At 42.2% G+C, this 17,010-nt stretch overlaps 1 protein-coding gene across 3 annotated transcripts in view; it reads left to right on the top strand.

Annotated features, from left to right (window-relative positions):
• The window catches only part of B3gntl1 (UDP-GlcNAc:betaGal beta-1,3-N-acetylglucosaminyltransferase like 1), an 83,849-nt gene that overhangs the window by 15,540 nt on the left and 51,299 nt on the right, over positions 1 to 17,010 (top strand). Inside the window, exon 4 of one of the 3 annotated variants that reach the window (XM_004655023.3) lies at positions 3,360 to 3,424. The exons of 1 other annotated variant lie outside the window; for it this stretch is intronic. In XM_004655023.3, coding sequence (XP_004655080.2) covers positions 3,360 to 3,424 — 65 coding nt within the window. Of the gene's footprint in view, positions 1 to 3,359; positions 3,425 to 10,998; positions 11,077 to 17,010 lie in introns of those variants that run through there. One more of the 3 variants, XM_045159199.1, reaches the window with a different exon arrangement.

Raw genomic sequence — 17,010 nt, 5'->3', positions numbered from 1 at the left:
CTCAGTGGATAAAATGCTTGTTTTACAAGCAGGAGTACCTGTAAGATCCCCAGAATCCACGTAAAGCCAGAGGAACTGAGTGAGAATTAATGACATTCTTTTGTGGCACAGTGGTACAATGGAGTCCATGTGGTTCTATAGAAGGGCAAATTTTCCTGCAATAGATTAAATAGGATGTATTATATTATCCATTAGATAATATAGATCCAAAGGTCTGGTTTTTTTTTTAATGGGTTAGGACTTATTTATTATGATTTCATATCATCATAATGTGGCCCTTGCTAAAGTCAGAGAAGCACAGTTCCATTGCTCCTCTCCAGGAGTGAGGAATGTTAATATCTACTCAAAGCTGTTTTTTTTTTCTTGCTGTGACCATGGCAACCAGCTCCCCTCACAAAGGAACTGATCTCCCTACACATGGAGTCCCCACACAAATATTTGACTTTCTTTAAGGCAATAATATTAAAGCAAATTCCTTGTCTTTGCCAAACACAAGATTCATTGTGAGAAACTTCTGGTGTTCTCAGCGAGATACATTTACTGTCATATACAAATTCAGGGGTTCATTTTTTTTGTCATAAAACCTGACTTCAATAAGCCACTTTTGGAATAGAATTGATAATTTCAACAATCATGTAAAAAGTATGTCTCTGTTTTCCTTTTTTTTTTTTTTTGCTCCAGATAGGCTGACCTGGAATTCACTATTTAGCCTCAGGATAGCCTCGAACTCACATGGATCCTCTTACTCTGTCTCCTGAGTGCTGGGATTAAAGGCTTGTGCCACCATGCCTGGCTTGTGTTCCATTTTTGCAAGCAACTCCGTGGTTGATGTTCCTGTGAGGTACTCTCTGTTTGCTTTGCTATACAAGGATGGTCAGGTTTCCTGATATTGAGTAATATTGCCTCCCCTGGTCATTTCCTTCTACTTTTATTTATACCTATGGTTCTTTTCTTTGTTTGAGGTACAATCTCACTCTAGCCCAGGTTAACCTGGAATTCACTGTGTAGTCTCAGGCTGGTCTCAAACTCATGGCAATCATCCTACCCTTGCCTCCTGAGTGCTAGGATTAAAAGTATGTGTTACCATGCCCATCTTATACCTTTATGGTTCTTTAGGGTCATTTAAAAAACTGGTTTGGGTTAGCTAAGCTCTAGGGTTTAATGCTAGAAATAAAACTGCTACCTTGTAAAAGCCCTGCAAAAGGGTGATGCTTTGGGCTGGCTCCTTGAGAGCATGGGCTGGACTGTTTCCTATCTTACTTCTTGGTCACAACATTGTCCCCTACTGGGGTTTTCTTGTGCCAGGCAGTAACAAACCATGTGGGAGACCTCTTCCCTTCTTATAACAGAAAGTGGAGGAGTGTCATGGTTGGCTGAAATGCACAGTTGGCTGGTGTTCTTTTGGGTTTGACAGTTTTCTTCAGCTTTTCTTAACTTGGAATACCCAAGAGATTTATTGTTTCAACTCCACACACATCTGTTTTTCTTTGTGTGCCTTTTCTTGGTGGCATCTAATCTAATGTGATTCGGGTGTTGGCAGCCTCTTTTCTAGGGACAGGCTTCTTGCTCCTCAAAGCTTCACTTGTGCCCTCTTCTGGACTAAACTTCCTATTATGCACCTGCCCTTGGCTTCCAGTTCAACATGTGTCACTTTCTGTACAGTGCTCCTATTTTGAAGCCTCTGTGAGTGCCTTACTCACAGAGTGATCTTAAGCCTTCCCTGCCTGACATCAGTTCCTACAAGCAGCTCATGCTTCCCTGCAAACATAAGTGTTTCCTGAACTACCAGGTATTCTCCGGTGGTCTGTCCTGCACTGTTGGAAATTCTGTTTTAAATTCTAGTATTTTTCCCTCTTTGATTCCCTTTGCAGTGATAATTTTGTCTTTCATCTTATCCCTTTTCAGCGCCATTCATTTGGCAGTTACTGTAGGTCATTGTTTAACTTCAGCTCAGCTGTTGTAATATCCTTAAAAGAAAGGATTTTTTACCATTTTAAAATTAAAAGCATTAAAATTTTCATAATCCCCTCCCATCATATTCCTTTCTTTCCCCCTTAATTTAACCCCCTCTTCTTTCAACTATTTCTTCTTCTATTTTGATGTCTTTTTTCCCCTTTCTTTTTTTTTCTGTTTTTTTGTTTTTTTCAAGGTAGGGTCTCACTCTAGCTTTGGCTGACCTGGAATTAACTCTGTATTCTCAGGGTGGTCTCGAACTTATAGCAATCCTCCTACCTCTGCCTCCTGAATGCTGGGATTAAAGGTGTGTACCACCATGCCTGGCTTCCCCCTTCTTTGCTCTCTTCATCCATGACACATGTTGATGGACCCAGTATTATACAGGTCTTTTGCAGATAATAGCAGTTGCTGTGAGGTCATATATGCAACACCACTTTGTGTCTGGAAGACAGTGTTCCCAAGCATACCTCCCCATCCTTTGGCTCTTAGCATTCTTTCTACTACCTCCTCTACAATGATCCCTTAGCCTTGGAGAGTATGATAGAGTTGTCTCATTTAATTGAGATGGTTCACCTGTTAATGCTCAACATGTTGCAAGTTTTGAGTCTTCCCAGTAGTCACCACCATCTGAAAAAGAAACTTCTTTGGCCAAAAGTGAGAGCAGCACTAATATATAGACATAACAAATATTTATAGGGCAATTTGGTGGCATAATATAGCCACTTAGACAAACAACAGTAGCAGCTTCCACCCTAAAGCTTATGACCAGTCATAGGCTTCTGACTAGGTTTTCAGTATCAGGCTTGAATTCCTTCCTGTGGAACAGACCTCAAGAGCAGTTGTTTTCCCCTGTAACAGACATACCACTAATGCACTGGTTAGCATCTTTTGCCAGGCTGGCCAGTTATGTAACTTGCAAGATCTTTTACTGGTTAAGATTTTTGATGACTTTTCTTTTTGCTCTCAGCAGGCTGCGTAGCACTTCTAGCATTATGGCAGCTGGTCAGCAGGGAGGATGCTTGATTGCTCAGTGTCCTGCAACTGAAGCTTGTGGTATCTTTAGAAGTAGGGTCTTACCATCTAGTTCTGGTGGGCAACCAAGAGCCTTAGCAATACTCTGTGTTATTTTGGGGGCCTCAGGGCCTTCCTGACCAACAGCTCACTGCAAGGTATCCCACCCTTGGCACTAGGATCTGCCTGTAACAACTTATAGCTTCTGGGTATAGCATTATCCACCCCCAAGGGTACTTCTGCCCAATTTTTTTTTCTTAATTATGTTCCTTCAGAATCCAACCTGACTTTTTGATAGAAATGCAAAAGTCCCTGGTTATCTTAAAGTGTAACTAACTTTATCATATTGAAAATTGAATTATAAAAGAGCCTCTTTCTCTTTTACCCAACAGTTGGATATTCTAAAAATCAAGCAGTCGTACAGAGCACAGGGTCTTACCTTTGCTTTTTGGATTCAGTAAGTAGCTCTGTTTTATTTCTAATGGCTAATGGTTGAATAATGATCATGCATTTTTAAGTAGTTCTTAAAAGTCAATTTTATGATATATTATGGTATGAGATAGAAAGATAGATGGTAAAATGCTTGCCTCAAAAGCCTGAGAACCTGAATTCAATCACCAGAACCCACATAAAAATGCAGGTATAGTGTGGTACACTTATAATCCTAGCATTGGGGAGGCAGAGGATGGAGGATCCCTGGGCTCACTGGCCAGCCAGTGTAGCCTAAGTGTTGAGCTCCAAGCCATTGAGAGACCCTGTCTCAAAATGATGGATGGTGTTCCTATGGAATGACAGAGGTTGTCTTCTGGCCTCCACATGTGTGCAGCACACCTGTATGTGCATTCCACATATACAAATATGTTCTCACACATGCATAAGAAAGTCAAGCTTAATGAGCTGTTGTTGCTTATTTGCCTTAACATTTAATTAGTTAATTAATGATGAATAAGATTATGTAAAAATATAAAATTGCACCACAGAGAATATAAACAAAACAAAGATAAGTTAGCATAGTCTATGCTGCCCACTGACTTCTTAGTCTATAAGGTGAGTTGTGAGAACCTTCTTCCCTCTTGTCTTCCTGTGCCCAATCTCCCATGGGTCAGCATGCTTAGGGCCTTTATGTGCTCAGCTTCTACCTGAGCAAAATTAATTTTTTTTTGTAGGGGGGTTTTAAGGTAGGGTCCCACTCTAGTCCAAGCTGACCTGGAATTCACTGTATAGGCTTAGGATGGCCTCGAACTCTCTGTGATCTTCATACCTCTGCCTCCCAAGTGCTGGGATTAAAGAAGTGCGCCACCACACCTGGCCAAAATTAATTCTTTACAAAATAACAGTTTCATGTCATATTCATTCAGCTCTGCTCCTCCATTACTAATAATCTCTGCTAATCTGGATACTTGTTAGATTCACGGTTGTGTATATTTGCTAGCCAGGTGAACCTGCCTGTCAGACATATGGCTCCCAGATCACTCCCCAGGCCCCCTCAATGTGTTGTGCTTCTGCTCCACTGCCCCTGCCTCTTTGATCCCTATTGCCATATTTTCTTAGGTTGAAGTACCTTAATTTCTTAATTTTTCTTCTGTGGAGCATCCAGGTTCTGTCTTTTTAAAAATGTCTATTTAGGCCGGGCATGGTGAAGCACGCCTTTAATCCCATCACTCAGGAGGCAGAAGTAGGAGGATCGCTGTGAGTTCAAGGCCACCCTGAGACTACATAGTGAATTCCAGGTCAGCCTGAACTAGAGTGAGACCCTACCTCGAAAAAAAAATCTATTTATTTGATAGTGAGAGACAGACAGACAGACAGATAATATGGGCATTCCAGGGTTCTTGATGAAACTGCAGATGTACTCACCACTTTATATGGCTTTTTTTGCTACTTGGGAATCAAACCTGGTCTATCAGGCTTTGCAAGCAAGTGCCCTTAATTCCTGAGCCAATTCCCCAACCCAGTCCAGGTTTGTTGTTGTTTTATTCCCTTTTTAATTTTTTTTAATTTATTTACTTGAGAGTGACAGACACAGAGAGAAAGACAGATAGAGGGAGAGAGAGAGAATGGGCGCGCCAGGGCTTCAGCCTCTGCAAACAAACTCCAGACGCGTGCGCCCCCTTGTGCATCTGGCTAACGTGGGACCTGGGGAACTGAGCCTTGAACCGAGGTCCTTAGGCTTCACAGGCAAGCACTTAACCGCTAAGCCATCTCTCCAGCCCTTATTCCCTTTTTAAATATTGTCATTTATTATTATTTATTTATTTTAGAGAGAGAGAGAGAGAATGGGCATGCCAAGCCCCCAGCCACTGCAAACAAACTAGATGTATGTGCCACCTTGTGCATCTGGTTTACATGGGTACTGGGGAAGCAAACCTGGTCCTTGCTTGGGTCCTTAGGCTTCACAGACAAATACCTTAACTGCTAAGCTATCTCTCCAGCTCCTTACCAAAAAAAAAAAAAAAAAAACCATCACCTTACAGACTCTTGGGGGTTCCTGTTTCACACTCTGGGAGGCGTTAGCTGGTCCCTTGTCTTAAGGGGCCAGCAGTACCTAGAAAGTCAGAGACTCTGCTATTAGTGTTCATTATGGACACACAGACACCACCTTATATTTTCAGACTTTATCACTCTTTTAGTGGGTATTTGTAGCTAAAATAAGAAATGCAGAAGACATAGCCAAAGAGAAAAGGGCCCAGAGAAAAAAGAGTGGTGAAAGGATAATTTTGGAGGGATCTAATGATAGTTTGAGGTCAGACCAGTACATGTCCCTGTGGCTCAAAAGAAGACTGTTATGAATCTGCCAGCTAGTTTTTGTGAGTGAACAGAATGAAATAATATGGATGCACCTTGTGCTTGGGTTTGCTTTGTGCACAAGAAAGTTTCTTGGTGGTCATGTGGATGATGTTAAAACAGGAGGATATGGGCTGGAGAGATGGCTTAGCGGTTAAGCGCGTGCCTGTGAAGCCTAAGGATCCCGGTTCGAGGCTCGGTTCCCCAGGTCCCACGTTAGCCAGATGCACAAGGGGCGCACGCGTCTGGAGTTCGTTTGCAGAGGCTGGAAGCCCTGGCGTGCCCATTCTCTCTCTCTCCCTCTATCTGTCTTTCTCTCTCTGTCTGTCACTCTCAAATTAAAAAAAAAAAAAAAAACATAGGAGGATACTATACACATGTCACTCCAGGAGTTACAGAGGAGCTAGATATGGCTTCTGCTGAAGTCCAGCCCACTGTTCACTTCATAAGCCTGGCTTAGGAGAAAGTCTGCCATGATAAGGGTTGGACCTGTGGAGACTATAGTGGCTTTGATGAGAGGGGAGTGGCTGCCAGCAGAGTTCAGAGGATGAAAGGTAACTTCTTAAGGATCCTTGCGGTTCTGCCTTCTGGCCACCAAGAATGCTTCCTGGGAAGTGAATGTAAGTACACTCTGTGCAGGGGTTTAGTAACCATAGTTCCCGACAGGAGTTCCTGGTGGGTGAGTGGTCTCATTTGCTATGCTTTTGCATTTCAGCCTACAATAGAGACATTGGTTGGAACCCAAGTGAGTGTTTATAGGCCTTTTTTTTTTAAATTTTTTTGTTTATTTTTATTTATTTATTTGAGAGTGACAGGCATAGAGAGAAAGAGAGAGAGAGAGAATGGGCGCGCCAGGGCCTCCAGCCACTGCAAACAAACTCCAGACGCGTGCAGCCCTTGTGCATCTGGCTAACATGCGTCCTGGGGAATCGAGCCTCGAACCGGGGTCCTTAGGCTTCACAGGCAAGGGCTTAACCACTAAGCCATCTCTCCAGCCCTATAGGCCTTTTTAAATGTCATATTCAGATCCTATAAACAGCCGTCGGGAGGCCTGAACAGTCAGATCCTTAAGTTCCTGTTAAGAACTACAGTTCCACTTTTTACTGGACACTGTCAAATCATCTGGATTGTTTCTGTCATTCTTGGAAACTTGTAGACTAGAGGAAAGCAAACAAGCGTCTAGCTGTTTTGTTGTTGCCTTGTTTTTGTTTCTTTTTTTCAAGATAAAGTCTTACTCTACCCTGGCTGACCTGGAATTTACTATGCAGTCCCAGACTGGCCTCGAACTCACAGTGATCCCCCTACCTCTGCCCCCCAAGTGCTGGGATTAAAGGCATGTACCACCATGCCCAGCAAGTCTGGCTTTTAAATGAACAATGCCAGGGCCTCTTGCCACTTCAAATGAACTTCAGATTCATATGCCACTTTGCCCATTTGGTTTTATGTGGGCACTGGAGAATCGAACCTGGGCCATTAGGCTTTGCAAGAAAATGCCTTAAGTGCTGAGCCATTTCCTCATCCCCCAAATGTAGTTTCTTTTCTTTTTTCTTTTCTTTTTTTTTTTTTTTTTTTGGTATTTCAAGGTAGGGTCTCACTCTAGCCCAGGTTGACCTGGAATTTACTATGTAATCTCAGGGTGGCCTTGAACTCATGGTGATCTTCCTACCTCTGCCTCCCAAGTACTGGGATTAAAAGCATGCACCGCCATGCTAAAAAGTTTTTAATTTATTTATTTGAAAGAGAAGCAGAGAGAGAGAATTGGCACACCAGGACCTCCTGCCACTGCAAACGAACCCCAGACATATGCACCATCTTGTGTATGTGGCTTATATGAGTACTGGGGAAATGAACCTGGGTCCATAGACTTTGTAGACTAGTGCCTTAACTACTAAGCTATCTCTCCAGCCCTCAACAGTGTAGTTTTTTATTTTTTATTTTTTAAATACTTTATTTGAGAGAGAGAAAAAGAAAGTATGGGCACACATGGCCTCTAGCCACTGCAAATGAGCTCCAGATGCATGTACCACATTGACTTTATGTGGGCACTGTGGAATTGAACCTGGGCCAGTGGGCTTTGCAAGCTTGCATCTTCAACCTCTGAGCCATCCCCCCAGTCCAAAATAATAGTCTTTATGTATGTATAGAAGTAATTACATGGATTGGGCTTCTGGATTCTTAGAAATGTGTGGACCAGGGCCTGTGGAACCTTGCTGAAAGAAGTGTGCTAATGAGGGTGGCTCTTCCTTCCAGCCCTAGATATGAATTCAGAGTCATCTCATGCTTGCTGGTGTTGGCTGTTGTCTCTGCAATGGATGTATGATTAAGTGAACCAGCTTTCTTCACCATGATAAAGCTTCCCCTGCAATCAACACTTTCTTCCCATAACCTGTTTCTGATTGGGTGTTTGCCCCACCAATTAAAAGATAACTGCAAGTGTTCTTGTTTTAGCATTTCTCACCAGACTTACCTGGAGAGGTGTCCCATGAGTTCAAGCATAACATTTTAGTAACTACCCAGTTATATTTTATAATCTCATCACAGTTTCATTCTCTTCATTTTAGACTTTGGTTTTGGGATCTAAGGAGCGCAGAAATTAATCAGTTATGCACGTTGGTCAGAATACCCTCGTCATTTGTACATGGTCCCATTTACTTGTGTTTTTCTCTGTTTAAATATTTATTTTGCTTATTTGTTTTTTTAAAAAATATTTTTGGGCTGGAAAGATGGCTTGGCTTAGCAGTTAAAAGTACTTGCCTGCAAAGCCAAAGGCCCAAGGTTTGATTCCCCAGGACCCACATAAACCAGATGTACAAGGTGGTGCACATGTCTGGAGTTCGTTTGCAGTGGCTGGAGACCCTAGTGTGCCATTCTGTCTTTCTCTCTATCAACTAAATAAATAAAGATAAAAATATTATTATTGGGTTTTCTAGGTAGGGTCTTGCTTTCAGCATGGGATTAACTAGAATTCACTATGTAGTCTCAGGCTGGCCTTGAACTCACAGTGATCCTCTTACCTCTGCTTCCCAAGTACTGGGATTAAAGGTGTGTACCACCATATCTGGCTAAAAAATATTTTATTTATTTATTTGAGAGAGAGAGAGAGTGAGTTGGCACACAAGGGCCTCCTGCAAACAGACATCAGACACCTACACCATTTTGTGCATCTGGCTTTATGTGGGTACTGAAGAATCTGACCCAGGACATCAGGCTTTGCAAGCAAGTGCCTTTAACCATTATTTCTCCAGCCCCACTTACTTTTTTGGGGGGTGTTTTCAAGATAGGGCCTCGCTCTGGGACAGATTGACCTGGAATTCACTATGTAGTCTCAGGGTGGCCTTGAACTCATGGCAGTCCTCCTACTTCTGCCTCCCTAGTGCTGGGATTAAAGGCATGCACCACCACACCCAGCATACTTACTTGGTTTTTGAAACAGTTTCATTATATAGCCCAAGGTGGTTTTAAACTCACAAATCCTTCTGCCTAATCCTTCTAGGGATTACAAGTGTACTCTACCGTACCTGACCCTGTTATATTTATTTATTTATTTGTTGTTTTTTTTTTTCCTTGAGATAGGGTCTCATGTCATCCAAATTGGCCTCCAACTTGCTATAAGTAGCCACAGATGATCTTGAATTCATGGTCCTCCTGTTTCTACCTCCCAAAGTACTAGGATTACAGGTGTGTACCACTGAACCCAGCTTTGTATATTTGTTTTAATAATGTTGTATGTACACTTGGCCCTTCCTTAACAGCTACTCTATGACTAGTACTACCAACCTCCTGGTCCATGCTGCCCTTTTAAAATCATCTTGGATTCTGTACAAATGTGAAAAAGAAAGAATTTAAGAAAGCTGTAATATTTCTAACTTAACAGAGTGCCATTCTGTTCATAATACTTCAGGGTTCTTAAACTTATTACTATGTTGTTAAGATTTATCCATAATGTTGTCTGTCATAGCTCATTCATCTTTTTTTTATCTCTCTCTCTCTCTCTCTCTCTCTCTCTCTCTCTCTCTCTCTCTCTCTCTCTCTGTGTGTGTGTGTGTGTGTGTGTGTGTGTGTTTATGCATGTGTATGTATGTTGAGCTCAGAGGACAACCTTGGGTCTTTTTCTTGTTCAGTGATACATCTGCATTTACCATGCTAGCTGGCAGGCAAGTTTCCAAGGATTCCTTTGTCTCCATCATTCATCTTGCTGTACAAGGCTTGGGATTCTACTCACTGCTGCATCTAACTTTTTATGTGAGAATCTGGAAATCTGAACTCAGGTTATCATGCTTGCACATAAAGCACTTTTATCTACTGAGCCATCTTCCCATCCCCTTATTTAGTTTTTAAAATAGAATTAAAATTTATTTACAAGTTGGGCATGGAGGCTCCCACTTACAATCTCAGCATTCAGAGAAGCTGAAATAAGAAGATCACCAGGAGTTTGAGGCCAGTCTGGTCTATTGAATGAGCTCCAAGTCAGCCTGGGCTAGAGATCCTGCCTCAAAAAAATTATATACAGTGAAATGCAAGATTTCAGTGTGAAATTTGTGTACGAAGTGAACATCTTGGTATGTTTTGAGGGCTTGTATACAATATCCCTGATGAAATCAGCATTTCCTTTTTGCTTTCCCTCCCTACCATCATCATCCATGGTGTCTCACCTGACAGTGGTTTATTCATTAGTTTTTCTTATTTTTTCATTGTGTTACTATACACAGCTTGTTTCTATAGTCTGTGAATGTACATAGGACTGCAGAATTATCTAAGTTACACTGAGTGTGAGAAGAAAGCCTGTGAGCTATGTCTCTAATCCAGCCCAATCTCATCAGAGTGAGCCCTGAGTTCCATCCGTTGGGGTCATGCAGACAAGCCTACATTTGCTTCCTTGCTAGTCATCTCTGCTGGGAATTTCTAGGATGATTCCCACTGTTTCCTCCAAGAAGATGGTCAGTCTTTACCCATAATAGACCAGGCATCCCAGGAAGTTCACCCCACTCATCATGGTCATGAGAGTTATTTCTGTGAGGTCTTAGGACTCAGTTTCTAGCAGAGTATCTATCACCTGTATTAGAGTGTCAGTAATCTGGTTGATGAGAATGTCAGTCTGGGAAAGCCCATATAGCCAGGTTGCTGAGTTAACTGGTAGCAGTTAGATTCAGGAGAAGCTTCCTCCAATTGACTTGAGAGTTTCTTGCTGATGAGTCTATCATTTTTCCTCTTACTTTTCCCAGGGTAAACACAAAAGCATTGTTGACATCTGCAGCTGATAGAACAGGTCAGAGATTTGTACCCATGGCTGTTATGTGCTCTGAGCAGGTGCTACTATTGACACAGGTGGGTGTGCCCTACCCTGAGGCCATTTGGAATTGCCGTCCTGATAGCCAGGAGAGCCACTCTGCTACTAGCCTCATGTTCAGGAGCCAACTGTCTTGAACCTTGTATATATGTCTCCCATCCTTCAGTTTTGAGTCCATAGGAAATGTCAGAGGCAGCAGGCTCGTAGTGACTGCCAGCATCCCCAGTGTGCTGAAACCTGTAAGCTGGCACTAGAGAGTGGGTGAAAAGAACCAACACAGATTCAACCAGAGAGGAAGACATTTTTTTTTTGAATATGTGTAGTATGTGTCATGGTGTGGTATGTGCTGTATATAGTGTGTACGTGTGTGTGCTGATGTGGTACCCTATGTGCTTACCTGTAATGCCCAGTGGGCTTGCCTGCAGTGGCCAGAAGAGAACATTGTCCCCCTCCATCATTGATTTACCTGATGTGTTGTTTTGTTGTTGTTGTTGTTTGTTTGTTTGTTTTATAATAGAGTCTCATACTGATTCCAGACCTTGCCATTCACAAGCTCTAGGGATTCTCCAGTCTGTCCTCCCCATAGGACCGGGATTTTGTATGTGCATGGACATACTCAACTGTTTATGTGAGTTCTGGAGATTTGAACTCAGGGTGTCTCAGGACTCTTCAGGCCCTGATGCTTGCATAGGAAACATACTTAACCATTGACCCATCTCTCCAACCCAAGAATGATCATTTAGATCTTTTAACTAAGGAATTGGAGAAATGGCTTAGCAGTTAAGGCATTTTCCTACAAAGCCTAAGGACCCAGGTTCAACTCCATAGTACCCACATAAGCCAGATGCACATGATGGTACATGCATCTGGAGTTTGTTTGTACTGGCTGGAAGCCCTGGTCTGCCCCTCCCTCCCTCCCTCCCTCTCTCTCTCTCTCTTTCAAATAAATAAATAAAAATAAAGTATTTAAATCTTTTGTGGCAACTAAGTCACTTCATCCTCTTTTTTTTTTTTATTAAAAACATCTTTTAAAAAAATTATTTATTTATTTGAGAGCGACAGACACAGAGAGAAAGACAGATAGAGGGAAGAGAGAGAATGGGCGCGCCAGGGCTTCCAGCCTCTGCAAACGAACTCCAGACGCGTGCACCCCCTTGTGCATCTGGCTAACGTGGGACCTGGGGAACCGAGCCTCGAACCAGGGTCCTTAGACTTCACAGGCAAGCACTTAACCACTAAGCCATCTCTCCATCCCAACTTCATCCTCTTTTGCTGTTATTAAACGTTTGGTCCAACTGTTAATAAGTGAAAATGTTGGCCATTGGCTGATACAGCTATTTCATTTCCGTTTTCATCTAGTTAATGCAGGTGCTAGAAAGTGGGAAAGTGTCTTGGGTTGTCTGAGAGCACTGTTGAAGGCTCAGTTCTGCATAATTTCATCTTCACTGTATTTAGACAGCATGCCTGTTGGTAACCTACTGAAGGTAGATGTGGCCAGCTGAGTGAGGAAGCCATCTCTTTATCACATGCCATCTGACTTTTGTATTTGACTTACCTATTTTCATGTAGAATTGCTTGTTAAAAAAATTGGGGTCTGGAGAGATGGCTTAGTGGTTAAGTGCTTGCCTAAGGTGCGTGCCTGCGAAGCCTACAGACCCACATTTGACTCTCCAGATCAGATCCCATGTAAGCCAGACGCACAATGACACAAGCATGCAAGGTCCCACATGAGCACAAGGTGGTACATGTGTCTGGAGTTTGATTACAGTGGCTGGAGGCCTTTGTGTGCCAGTTCTCTCTGTCTCTCACACACACACATAAAAAAAGTAAAACAAAAACAAAAAACACAGGAATTAGCCATGTAGAGCCAGCTGCAGCTGTAGGAATATCACTGTTTTTAGCCCTAGTGTTGGTAGTTGACAAGAAAAGGCTCTGTTACCATGGGCTCTGTTACTGACTCTCCAGAAGACCCTGAGAAGCATGGAGGGGAAGAGAGGTGGGCCTGGGACTCAGGTCCCACTGGTGGCTTTTTTTTTTTTTTTTTTTTTTTTTTTGAGGTAGGATCTCACTCTAGCCCAGGCTGACCTGGAACTTACTCTGTAGTCTCAGGCTAGCCTTGAACTCACAGCATCCTCCTATCTCAGCCTTCCAAGTGCTGGGATTAAAGATGTGTACCTAACACCTGGCTCCACTAGTGTTTTTGCTGGCTAAGTTTCTCTTGTCTGGTGGTACAGGTAACCATAAGTTTCATATGAATGTATCTGCAACTTAGGTGATAAATTTTCATATGAATGTGTCTGCAATTTAGGTAAATTCAGTTTTTTGCAAATTAACAGTACTTTGCCAAATTATAAAGATACTTCTGCCAAGTTATTTTTCATGTGGGTTAAAGTGTATTGTAGTGAACATTTTTCCTCCATTAAAATAAGCAGTTGGCAAAATATTCAGGGCTGCTTGAATAGAATTTAGAGGTTCTGCAAATGCTCTGTGTGTGTGTGAATGTGCACGTGCTGTCTCTTTGTGACATGTTGACCTCTCATCTTTTTGCCTAAGGGTGCAAATTGTATTTGTTCACATAAAATGGTTGTAGGTTTCCCTACAGGAAGCTCCATGCATATGAAGGTCAGTCAGGGCTATAGGGGGCAATAATCCACAGCACAGTGCCCCCTGTCCTTCTGTTTTATTCATCTTTTTAAAAAAAATTTTTTAATTAGCATTTTCCATGATTATAAAAAAAATCCCATGTTAATTCCTCCTCTCCCCCCCACACTTTCCCCTTTAAAATTCCATTCTCCATCATATTACCTCCCCATCACAATCATTGTACTTCCATATATACAATATCAACCTATTAAGTACCCTCCTCCCTTCCTTTCTTTTCCCTGTTTTATTCATCTTATTCTTTGCTTCAAGAAAATTATGAGCTTATGTTTGAGGCCCAAGGTCCAAAGGAGTTTCAGTTGCTAGGAGGCAGCTAACTTCAGTGGTTGCTATTCACCAAAAGATTGGAGTGACATTAACCAAAACAGCAACACTCTTATTTGAGGAAGCTGTTCCTCTTATTAAGTCAGCTGCATGCATTTGTGAAACCTGTCCATATTCATGGCTCAACTTTTGCTCTTTGAAAAAAGAGTTATGTTCAGAATATTCTTGCAGAATGGTTTTATGAAAAATGAAAATTTATCCATCAAAGGTTTTATATGAATCTCAGTAAATCTTGGCCACATCATAGCTGTCTAAATTTCTGAAGGTGCTTGCAGTCAGATGCACTATATTTACTCCTTGTTTCCGTCCACACCATAGTGTTATTCTTAGCAAGTTTGCCTCCTGACAAATACCACTAAACTTTTTTTTTTTTTTTGAGGGCTTAATGCCACAGACAATAGGGAGCCTTGAAATGTTATATTTTTGTGGCATTCTTGTTTCAGTGCTTCAGAAAGAACATCCTCTCCAACATTTATTCAGCTGCTCTTGCAGAGAGCTGGTTCCAAAACCTGCTGATCAGGGAAAAAGCATGTAGAAATACAAGCTGTCCTGCTGATTGCAGGTGTGTACCCACCAGGTCTTACAGTGAACTCTGTTTTATTTTATTTATTTTATTTTATTTTTTAATTTTTTTTTTTTTGTTTGTTTTTTGAGGTAGGGTTTCACTCTAGTCCAGGCTGACCTGAAATTCACTATGTAGACTCAGGGTGGCACGCCAATCCTCCTACCTCTGCCTCCTGAGTGCTGAGATTAAAGGCATGTGCCACTACTCCCAGCTGAGCTCTGTATTTTTAACAGACTTTGTGGTGGTTTGAATCAGGTATCCTCCATAAACTATGTGTTCTGAATGCTCGGTCTCCAGCTGTTGGCAATTTAGGAAGTGGATCCTTAATGGAGATATGTCTTCTGAGGTGTATGGTGTGGTGGGGGGAAGGTGGGTTTTGGGGTTTTATAGCCAGCTCCCCCTTGCCAGAGCTTGGCTCACTTGTTTGGTGGTGTTTTCTACCTGCTGTGACAGAAATAATGTTCATCCTCTGCTCATGCCATGCTTTCTCCTGCCATGATAAAGCTTCCCTTTGAGTCCATAAGCCAAAGTAAACCTTTCCTCCCTTCAGCTGCTTTTGGTTGGATGTTTTGTCCAGCCATGCTCAGTGATTTTTGTAGCTAATACAAGTGGCTTGCAAACTGCTTTTCGGAGCTGTAGTACTTTGACTTCACCTGATGAGAGAAAGTTGGTTTCAACTAACAGGTGTGGAAGTTGAAGCCCATGACCATGGTCCCATTGTTCACCTCATAGCCGGACACCAAAGAACTAGAGAAAGAGAAAGCCTGGATATCCACATCCCATTTTAGGACATACCCTAGTGCACAAAAGACCTCCACCTGGCCCTACCTCTTCAAGTTTTCTCCACCTTTCCAAAATGCCAAGCTAGAAATCAAGCCTTGGATACATGAGCCTTGGGACTAGAGAGATGGCATAGCAGTTAAAGGCTTGATACATGGTCCTCCTTAGGGAACATCCCAGATCCAAACTACAGCACCCAGAAATAGAGGAGATGGAAAAACTCTTTACTCATTCTGTGTTGTTGGTGTTGCCTCAGACCAAGAAAACACAAAAGAAACTGGGAGCAAGGTTTCCCACAATATAGATGACAGAATCCTTGGCAAACTGCCAGCAAACCAAACCCAGTATCACATGGGAATTTGTTCCCAGTGGGAGGCAAGACTGCCTGGCACCTAATGCTATTAGTATTGTGCAGCATATTACAAAAAAATGAATGATCACTATAGGACAATTCAATAAGTGGCCAAAAAGCTTCTTACAAAATCAAAGTTATTCATGATAAAAGTTCCAAACAAACTTACAGGAACATCTTTTTGGAGGTGGAGTCTTGCTGTGCTGTTTCAGCTGGCCTTTACCTCCTGGATTTACACAGTCCTCCTGCCTCAGCTCCCAAGTAGCCAGGATTACAGGTGTCTGCTTCCTTGCCTGGCTTACAGTTGCTATTCCCCTGTGAGCAACCAGACCCTGAATGGGAGTAAGGAAAGCAGCTGCCTTTGTAGCTTCTGAGTAACACTGTGTGGAGGTTCTGGTTCAGCATAATCAGATAAGAAAGGAAAATAAAAGGAATTTAGATTTGAAAGGAAAAATTAAACTGTCAATTTGCAGACAACACAATTTTATATGCAGAAAATCCTAAGGAATCTCTCAAGTCTTCTAGAACTAGTAAACCTAATAAGCAAGCTCAGCACAATCCCAGAAGACAAGATCAAGATACAAAACTCAGCTGCATCTCTATAGGCTAGCATTGAATACTCTGAAAATAAAAGTAAGAAAGTAATATTCAGAATATCAGAAGCATAAAACTCATATGCCACAAATTTTACAACATTTACATTCTTGACACCAACAGATCTTTGCAATAAAAGGATTTACTGAGCCATGACAGCCATGGTCCAAAAAGGACAAAACATCTCCTGAGACAAGTTTTTCCAGCCATGGCACTGGATAGGGCATAGCTGGAAAAATGTTCAGAGGACCTAGATACCAGAATGCTCTATAATGAAAGTTGGGGAAGGCAGGAACAAGTTGTTGACATTGAACTCCCCTTGACTACTGATAGAAGGGGTAGGTTCACAAAGTCAAGTGGCTCTGGTGGTAGGTGGCAGTGACCAGGACAGGCCAGCCTACCTCTGAACTGAGTGGGTATGGAATAAGAGGCACTGGTACCTAGGCAGTCACCCAGGATTCCAGGCACAGTCTTAATATACATTAAGAATGTAAAACATGGAAAGAATGTAAGAGCTGAAAGATGAGAAGGAGTGCTATAGAACACTGTCTTCTGGGTATGACATGGCTGTTGCCATTACGAACACATAGCAACTATGGTTACCAGCACAAGATTGGCCCATCAACATTTGGTCATGGATGGGGAGGAACTCATAAGGCCCCACTCATCCCAGAGGAGGTATTGGCAGTTACTGGT

The sequence above is a fragment of the Jaculus jaculus genome, chromosome 9 (assembly GCF_020740685.1).
Source record: "Jaculus jaculus isolate mJacJac1 chromosome 9, mJacJac1.mat.Y.cur, whole genome shotgun sequence".
NCBI classification, from domain to species: Eukaryota; Metazoa; Chordata; class Mammalia; order Rodentia; family Dipodidae; genus Jaculus; species Jaculus jaculus.
Note: the sequence above shows the minus strand (reverse complement) of the source record. Positions and strands in the feature narration are given on the sequence as shown.